The sequence below is a fragment of the Pteropus alecto genome, unplaced genomic scaffold (genome assembly GCF_000325575.1).
Source record: "Pteropus alecto unplaced genomic scaffold, ASM32557v1 scaffold400, whole genome shotgun sequence".
NCBI lineage: Eukaryota > Metazoa > Chordata > Mammalia > Chiroptera > Pteropodidae > Pteropus > Pteropus alecto.
In genome coordinates, this window is record NW_006430045.1 from 452,904 (window position 1) to 461,849 (window position 8,946).

Genomic DNA, 8,946 nt, shown 5'->3' on the forward strand with positions numbered 1-8,946 from the left:
AGGAGAGGATAGTTGAGTCAGGACACGTAAGAAACTGAAGACAGTTAACACCCACAGCCTTCCCACTTCTAGTTAGCTAAGAATACTTTTGTCTAACTTGTTGGAAAAGCATGAAAACATTGTCTGGAAAAAATATTTGTACACTAAAAACATACTTGTATGCTGAGTTCATGGCAGCATTATTCACAATAGCCATGAGGTAGAAGCAGCCTAAGTGTTCATGGAGAGAATAAATGAATAAATGTGGATACACAATGGAATATTATTCATCCTTTAAAAGGAAGGAAAATCAAGACACATGGTGTAGCATAGATGAACTTTGACACTATACTAAGTGAAATAAGCCAGTCACAAAATAGAAAAATAGTATCTAATTCCATTAATTTGAGCTACCTAGAATAGTCAAAATCATAGAGACAGTAGAGTTGTGGCTTCCAGGGCTGGTGGGAGCAGGGAATGGGGAGTTGTTTAGTGAGCATAGAATTGTTTTGCAAGATAAATAGTTCTGGAGAATGGTTGGACAACACTGTGAATGAACTTATTACTGAACTGTACATTTAAAAATGGTTAAGATAGTAAATTTCATGTTATGTGTATTTTACCAGAATTAAAAATAATAAATAAAATAAAAAGCACTCCACCAAGATTTCATCTCATTTGCTCTCAATAGGCCTCGGAAAACCATGGCTGCTACTAAGGGAATGGCCATTGGCATCGACCTGGGCACCACCTACTCGTGCGTGGGGGTGTTCCAGCACGGCAAGGTGGAGATCATCGCCAACGACCAGGGCAACCGTACCACCCCTAGCTACGTGGCCTTCACTGACACCGAGCGGCTCATCGGGGATGCCGCCAAGAACCAGGTAGCCATGAATCCCCAGAACACTGTCTTTGATGCCAAACGTCTGATTGGCAGAAAATTTAATGATCCTGTAGTGCAATCAGATATGAAACTTTGGCCTTTTCAAGTAATCAATGAAGGAGGCAAACCTAAGGTGCTGGTGTCCTACAAAGGGGAGAAAAAAGCTTTCTACCCTGAGGAAATCTCTTCTATGGTACTAACTAAAATGAAGGAGACTGCTGAGGCTTTTTTAGGCCACCCTGTCACCAATGCTGTGATCACTGTGCCAGCCTATTTCAATGACTCTCAACGCCAGGCCACCAAGGATGCAGGTGTGATTGCGGGTCTCAATGTGTTAAGAATTATCAATGAACCCACAGCTGCTGCCATTGCCTATGGCTTAGATAAAGCAGGTCAGGGAGAGCGACATGTACTGATCTTTGATCTGGGTGGAGGCACATTTGATGTGTCCATCCTGACCATAGATGATGGGATTTTTGAGGTAAAGGCCACAGCTGGGGACACCCACTTGGGTGGAGAGGACTTTGACAACAGGCTGGTGAGTCACTTTGTGGAAGAATTCAAGAGGAAGCACAAAAAGGACATCAGCCAGAACAAGCGAGCCGTGAGGCGGCTGCGCACTGCCTGCGAGAGGGCCAAGAGGACCCTGTCGTCCAGCACCCAGGCCAACTTGGAAATCGATTCACTTTATGAAGGAATTGACTTCTACACATCCATTACCAGAGCCCGGTTTGAGGAGTTGTGTGCAGATCTGTTTAGGGGCACTCTGGAGCCTGTAGAGAAGGCTCTTCGTGATGCCAAGATGGACAAGGCTAAAATTCATGACATTGTTTTAGTAGGAGGCTCCACCCGCATCCCTAAGGTTCAGAGGCTGCTGCAGGACTACTTTAATGGCCGTGATCTCAACAAGAGCATCAACCCAGATGAGGCAGTGGCCTATGGGGCTGCAGTACAGGCAGCCATTTTGATGGGGGACAAGTCCGAAAAGGTACAGGACCTGCTTTTGTTGGATGTGGCTCCCTTGTCCTTAGGGTTGGAGACAGCCGGGGGCGTGATGACGGTCCTAATTAAGCGCAACTCCACCATCCCCACCAAGCAGACGCAGATCTTTACCACCTACTCAGATAACCAGCCTGGGGTATTGATCCAGGTGTATGAGGGTGAGAGGGCCATGACAAGAGACAACAACCTGCTGGGGCGCTTTGACCTGACTGGAATCCCTCCTGCACCTAGAGGAGTTCCTCAGATCGAGGTGACCTTTGACATCGATGCCAACGGTATTCTCAATGTAACAGCCATGGACAAGAGCACCGGCAAGGCCAACAAGATCACCATCACCAATGACAAGGGCCGCCTGAGCAAGGAGGAGATTGAGCGCATGGTTGTGGATGCTGAAAAATACAAAGCCGAAGATGAGGTCCAGAGAGAGAAAATTGCTGCAAAAAATGCCTTAGAATCTTATGCTTTTAACATGAAGAGTGCTGTGAGTGATGAAGGCTTGAAGGGAAAGATTAGTGAGACTGATAAAAAGAAAATACTGGATAAATGCAATGAGGTCCTTTCATGGCTGGAGGCCAATCAACTGGCGGAGAAAGATGAGTTTGATCATAAGAGAAAGGAATTGGAACAAGTGTGTAATCCAGTCGTCACAAAACTCTACCAGGGAGGGTGCTCTGGGCCTGCCTGTGGAACAGGGAATGTGCCTGGAAGGGCTGCCACAGGCCCCACCATTGAAGAAGTAGATTAATCTTATCTGGAGCTGGAGGGTTCTAGGGTGCCTCGAAGGTGAATAGTTACCCTCTTCTTCAGACATTGTTATGATTCTTGAATTGACTGGACCTGAGCCTAAGTTACCATCGTTTGGGGATTCTGATGGAGGAGTTTCATATGCCATCTTTTCACATTCCATTGTCCTGTTTCTTACTCTGGAATGAGACTCTTAGGAAACCTAGGCCCCTATTTGAACCATCTGATGAATTTGAATGTTTGTTATTTATTTCCACCGTTCCTAACTTTCTCCTCTCTGTGTGGATAATTATTTGTCACTCAGTAAATTTGTTCCTAAAGCAAATTATTTCTGGTATTTTTAAACTGTGAGTGTATCTTGAAAAGTAAGGAAAAGGGAAAGTCATTGAGAGAGCATGTGTGGTATGATTGTGAGCTAATTTTGAAGGGTAAAGTATTTGAACTTTCACAAGCTGTTTCAAGCAGGAAAATAACTTTTGATCATAAGGCATTTTTAGCCCCAGCTAGAGCAGTTGGTAACTATAATTACTGCTTATATTCAGTGATAGACCAATTTAGGTGCTTAGGGTTCAACAAGTCAGGGCAAACTTCTGCTTGATGTCCTGATGTCACTTATAGATGGAGTTTAGGAGATCGGCATGTATGCACTCAAAGACCATTATGACATCCTTTACACGCAGAAACATTTCTATAATTCTCATCTATTCTTTTAATATTGCATATTTATAAAAATCTTGGGGACATGAGTCTAGAAGTGTTTGTGACCCTTTGTATTTGGGGGGGGGCATATTTGTTTGTTAAATAACAGAATGGCTATTTCTATCCTCAAGCCAGTCTGTTTGGTTTTACTCAGTCCTTCACAAGACAGCTCTAGGCAAAAGTATATAAGAAAAGTGGACTGAGATTGGGGTCCTTGGGAGAAATAGGTTAATTGGGAGGGAATCTTTGATAAAATCAAGATTTGTGCTCAGGCCGCTGATCTCGGGGACTCAACATTTTACTTTTTAAAACATTTTTAGGAAGTTTAAGATATACAGAAAAGTGTACAAATTAAGGTGTCACAAACTCCCCAAGTTTTCAATAGAAGTGTCTGCGGGACGTAGGCTAAGCCAGGAGCCTTTCCGGCCCTCAGGCTGGGGCGGCGCCTGCGCAGTGGATGCCGCCGCTCCCGGAGGACGTCGGGAGGCAGGAAGCCCCACCCCTTCCTCGGCTTTAGTGTGCCCTTCGCTCTGCCGGACTCGCGCCCTCCACCGGTATTCCCAGCTTCCCACGGCGTTTTCCGCCCCGCCCCGCCCCGCCCCACACACGGGCTCGCGCTCCCGTTCCTGCCCAGCTTCTAGCCCGCGGCACCAGGCTGTCGCCTGCCCAGTCCGGCCGGCAGCCCGCTGCGCGAGCACCATGGTAGGTACCGTGAAGTCACAAGGGGGCACCCTTGGGGAGCGCGGGCGGGTCGGACAGTTGGCGCTGGAGTGAGGATCCCGGCTTTGTTCTGTGCGCTGGAGTTGGGCCTTGGGCTGCCCTCCGTCCTTAGTTCCTGCGTTTCAAGTTCTTTGAGGAGACACCTAGGAGCACGTGGGATTTTTTTTTTTCTTCTCTTAATAAGGAGAAAAAAACCCGAGGGAGAGTCGGCAGGAACAGCAGGAGAAGGAAAAGCTAGACCTCAGGGAGCATTTTCCTGACGGCTTCGAGAGTTTGGTGGGAGGTACATTCTACACTTCCCTAGGAGGAGTGGGCCGGGACCCCAGCAGAGATGGTGGATTGAGAAACAAGCCCGGAAAGCCTGAGGAGTGCAGGGCAGAGCCTCTTTCTAGGGCTTTATGTCAGGGGCTCAATGAAGTGTGCGGAACCATTTGGGCACCAGTCGTTCATCTCTGTCACCGAGTGTTTTTTATTGTGAAGTTTGAGAACTGCCAGAGATGTGGCGGGGATCCCAATACCAGTATTTGGTAATAGTGGCAGGAGGACACTCCTCACTACCATGTCCCTTCCCACATGATGGTTTTCCCTCTCTTCCCCGGTAGCTCTTCTATTCCTTTTTCAAGTCCCTTGTCGGCAAGGATGTGGTCGTGGAACTCAAGAATGACCTGAGGTAGGTACCTATTGCAACAAGTCTGAAGGGAATGGACGTGTCCACCTCCTCAGGAACCTCTTAATATAATTTGACGAATATGACTTGTGCTTTAAACTGACAGATTAGCTGGAGAGTTGTATCTTGTATTGGAGAAAAATACAAAGAAAAAATATGTAAAGAGTTCAGAGAGGTCAGAGGACGGAGGCATCAATGACGTCCTTTACAAAACATAATTTTTTTTCTTATTATATACTCCTTTGACCCAACTTCTAGAAATGTAAGAATCCACAAGTAAACATATATGTACAGAGATGTCTGTAAAAGTTGAAAAGAGCTATTAATAGGGAGTGGATTAATTAAATTATGATACTACCATATTATGCAGCTGTCATATAGGAATGAGATGTCTTTATATGAAAAGCTATTGCAGAATAGCGTATGTAGCATAATCTTTCTTTTGTTAAAGAAAATGTAAAGGATAAACGAGCACTGAGGTCCCTTCTGTCTGTACCACTTTTACATCACCTACCCCTTTTTGTCATTAGTTCCTAATCATCTTTCAGGACTTGGATTAAATGCTGTATCTTTGGAGAGTCTTTTCCTGATCCTTCTAGCCAATAGACCCCCTTTATCATAGAGTCTTATTTTCTTCCTAGTGGGTTCTTGTCAAATTTTCATTTCAGATAAGTACATTTACTGTTTATGGCCTATTTTTTCTATAGGGCCAGGACCATGTTTAAGCTCACCATTGTCTACCTAATGTCTAGCATAGGCCTGGTATGTAGTAGGAGCTTAATAAATGCGTATCGAAAAGAAGATAATTAGCTCACAATTGAGGACTAAGCAATATTCTGAATACTTTACACTTATTAACTAATTTAATTCTCATAACACCCCTATATGACATATACTATCGTTGCTGTTTTACACATGAGGAAACTGAAGTTCGGATAGGCTAAACTTGCTCAGGTCTATACAACTAGTAAATGACACATCCAGAATTAAAATCCAATTCTGTCTGGCTTTTTTCTTTTAGTTAAAAACAGGATCATGTTCTCTATGCAGTTGTGAAACTTGTTTTTCACTTAACAGATGTTATAGATATTTTCCATGTTAATAAAGTTGATCTTTAACGTTCTTAATGTCTGAGTGGTATCTTTATTAACTGACTGTAACTAATTTAACCGTGGCCTTGCCGTTGGACACTTAGGCTGTTCCCAGTTCTTTAGAAAAAAATCCTTTAATTGAGTTGTATATTTAAAATATTGATACTTATTATTTGATTCTCTCCCTAACAGTGTCTTCCACATTTCTATGTACAATACTTCTTAGAGGAAGAAACGTTGACATGGCAGGGAGAGGTGAGGAGAGGGACTTGCCTTTTAGAACAGAAATTTCCATGTATGACACTGGTAGTGCATATGGTATTGATGGCGTATAGATTAGGCCCATATAGAGAGACAAGTGTGGACAAGACCAACCCTATGCAACTCTGTGAGATGACTTGTTTTTTGTTTTCCTCTTTTCTCCTTTCTAGACCTTCTACCTGGCAAAAGCAACTGTTGTGTTTTAGCCCCAGGTCCTAAAGCAAGGACTATAAGATTAGAAGGTAGTCCATTGGGTTGAGAGAAGAGCTCTTTCTTTCAAGCTTGTTATCAGACCACTTTTGTCCAAATATCTCCTTCTTAAAGGATTGAATGAAATAATATCACCTTATGCAATTCCTAAATATTATTGCTGCAGATGGTGGTAGGTACTGTCAAAGGCTTTTCAGTAGCCAGGAATATGGTGAAACCACCACTCAAGTAGTAGGTCTCAGATACTGGATATCAGCAACTTAGAATTTTAGAAAAATTAGGGTCCAACAGAGAACTGCCAACTTTATTTTTGGCAAGATAAGATTAAAAGAACTGCCATTTATTCTAGTAACAAAAAATTTTTAATACCCCCCAAAATAGGACAGTTACAACCTTTAGTACACTGCACAGACACTCCACACACACTATACTAGCCTTCGTTTCCCCTTTTACCGTGGACTCAAAACTTTTGAGCACACATCAGTGCTTGAGAACCATGGTTCTAAGGAAACTTAGAATCTGGGTGAAGACACACAGGACGGTTAGGGTGAGGATGGCCAGGTTGGAGGGAGGCCTGGATTGAGGTATAAAGTAATAAAACCTTGGTTTGTAGAAGTCAGACTAGAAAGAAAATTACAAAAGCGTTAGAAATCAATGTGGATTCAGGGGACGTGGTGGGTGGAGAAATACTACTCATGGGATTTTAGGTTGTGAGACAATGTTGAAGCTACTGACTATAAAAGAAGTTGGGTGAGAGGTAGCAGAGCTTGAAGCACTGGTGTTTTGATAGCATTATTAACACTTCAGGGTCTCAAGGATTGAGGAAGGGAGAGAATGCCCCTTGTGCCTTAATCAACAAGAGCAATGCTAGCTACTTTACATATGGGGCTCTGGTTCTAAAGCAATAAATGTTTCAAAATAGCTGATGGTTCTGGGTGTCAGGCAGATGTGGACTGAATCCCTGTTTATTCTAAACAGCAAGTTATACAACTTCTCTGAGCCTCTGGATAGTCATAGCTACTTTGTAAAGTAGCTAAAAGGTTATAAAATGGCTATAAAAATTACAAATGCTATGCACAGTTACAGGTGAAATACAAGTCCCGTGTTTAATGGTAGCTATTAAGAGTGGGTTGGTTTAGGGAGAGATGTACAGTCTAAACACACGACTCTGGAAGCACTGTCTTTCCTACTCCAGGGCTTAGGAATGCCCCTTTTGGTCCCACTTATTCTGGCTTCCACTTATTCTTGACTTCCCCCAACCATGTTCTTAGCTCAGAAATCACTTGTATGTTGACTTTGGCTTAAACTAATTTGGTTCTTCATTCCCTCTGCTCCTGACAGCATCTGTGGAACCCTCCATTCTGTGGATCAGGTGAGACAAAGCAAGAGACCAGGATTCGGTCTTGGGGAAGGAGAAAGGGGATTGCTTAATGGCTGGGTACTTGCATCTTGTCTCTAAGGCTAATGATGGTGTTCATCTTTTTTTAGTATCTCAACATCAAACTAACTGACATTAGTGTCACAGATCCTGAGAAATACCCTCACATGGTGAGTTGGGGATGGTGGAAAAGAGGAAACACCTCTAAAAGCAGGAGGCCCTTGGGTAGGTAGAGGACCTTTTTAAGGGTATTTTCACATTTGCCTGCCTTTGTCTAGCTATCTGTGAAGAACTGCTTCATCCGGGGCTCAGTGGTGCGCTATGTGCAGTTGCCAGCAGATGAGGTGGATACACAGTTGCTACAGGATGCAGCAAGGAAGGAGGCCCTGCAGCAGAAACAGTGATGGCTCCTCTATACTCTTCCTTCTTACGCTGGCGATCCTTGACCTCATGTCTCGGCCCAGGACCCCTTCCCCCATACTTGAGGTGGTGGTGTTTTTTCTAATAATGAAGGTGCTTTTTCTTTTTTAAGGGATGAGTGGATAAGAACTAATAGTGGGGAGCAGCTACCCTCTGTTGAGACAGGGTGGATAAGTAGTCTGGGGAACTGCAAAACCTTCCTGTCTCTAGCACCTGCCTTTCTTACTCCTTCCCTGGAGCTGATAGGAGAATCTCCTAGATCTCTCCACAGCAGCATGTGATTCTTTTGGGGGATGGAAGGAAACTGTCCCGCATCGGGAATAAAATTTATCATGCAAATATTGAGTTCTGGTTCTGTTGTGTTTTGGGAATGAGGCTGTAGGGTGGGAAAAGGATGTTGAATTCATCCACGCTCTTATTTGTCACTACCCCAGCCAAGAATCCAACCCAACTTCGCAGCGTTATCTGCCATTACTCTCCTTAATAAAAACCAAATAGTACCTCAACTGGGCTACACCATGTTTCTTGAACATGCCCCTACCTACATGGACTTTTTATCATACTGCACCTATCATGAGTGCTTGCTGTCCTTTAAAAAAAAAAAAAATTCTTTTTTTTTTTTTTAATTTTTTTATTTTTACACCTACAGCACCAGGTCTTCCTAGGTGGTCTTCCATCCCAGTACTAACCAGGCCCTACCCTGCTTAGCTTCCGAGATCGGATGGGATCGTGGCCTAGACACTTGCTGTCCTTTTGTAATGTGACAGTTAATGTTAGATGAGACACCAAGATGCATTTGATGCTGGATTTCTTCCTCAGTACACTCTGAATTCGATAATAGTTAAATACAAGTGACAATTTTTATTGTGGAGAGTGGAGCTGGATTTAAGTC

At 43.7% G+C, this 8,946-nt stretch overlaps 2 protein-coding genes across 5 annotated transcripts in view; both read left to right on the forward strand.

The window, feature by feature from the left end:
- The window catches only part of LOC102880632 (heat shock 70 kDa protein 1-like), a 3,981-nt gene extending 1,045 nt beyond the window's left edge, over nt 1-2,936 (forward strand). For 3 of the 4 annotated variants that reach the window (XM_015588781.2, XM_015588774.2, XM_025045882.1), the window contains one exon: nt 671-2,933. In XM_015588781.2, the coding sequence (XP_015444267.1) occupies nt 684-2,609 (1,926 nt within the window). In that variant the 5' untranslated portion in view covers nt 671-683 and the 3' untranslated portion in view covers nt 2,610-2,933. Of the gene's footprint in view, nt 1-670 lie in introns of all 4 variants that reach the window. The other variant, XM_006904638.2, reaches the window with a different exon arrangement.
- Nucleotides 2,937-3,839: 903 nt separating this feature from the next.
- On the forward strand, nt 3,840-8,399 carry LSM2 (LSM2 homolog, U6 small nuclear RNA and mRNA degradation associated). Its single transcript, XM_006904639.3, has 5 exons — nt 3,840-4,009; nt 4,630-4,697; nt 7,598-7,628; nt 7,745-7,804; nt 7,913-8,399. Exons 1-5 carry the CDS (start codon nt 4,007-4,009, stop codon nt 8,036-8,038), a joined length of 288 nt encoding a protein of 95 aa, XP_006904701.1. The 5' UTR covers nt 3,840-4,006; the 3' UTR covers nt 8,039-8,399.
- The last annotated feature ends 547 nt before the right edge of the window (nt 8,400-8,946 follow it).

Bases quoted from the DNA above. Each gene is read 5' to 3' on its own strand.
- LSM2 (XM_006904639.3), top strand. The intron at 7,629-7,744 runs GTGAGACAAAGC...ATCTTTTTTTAG, and splicing joins CCCTCCATTCTGTGGATCAG to TATCTCAACATCAAACTAAC. The intron at 7,805-7,912 runs GTGAGTTGGGGA...GCCTTTGTCTAG, and splicing joins CTGAGAAATACCCTCACATG to CTATCTGTGAAGAACTGCTT.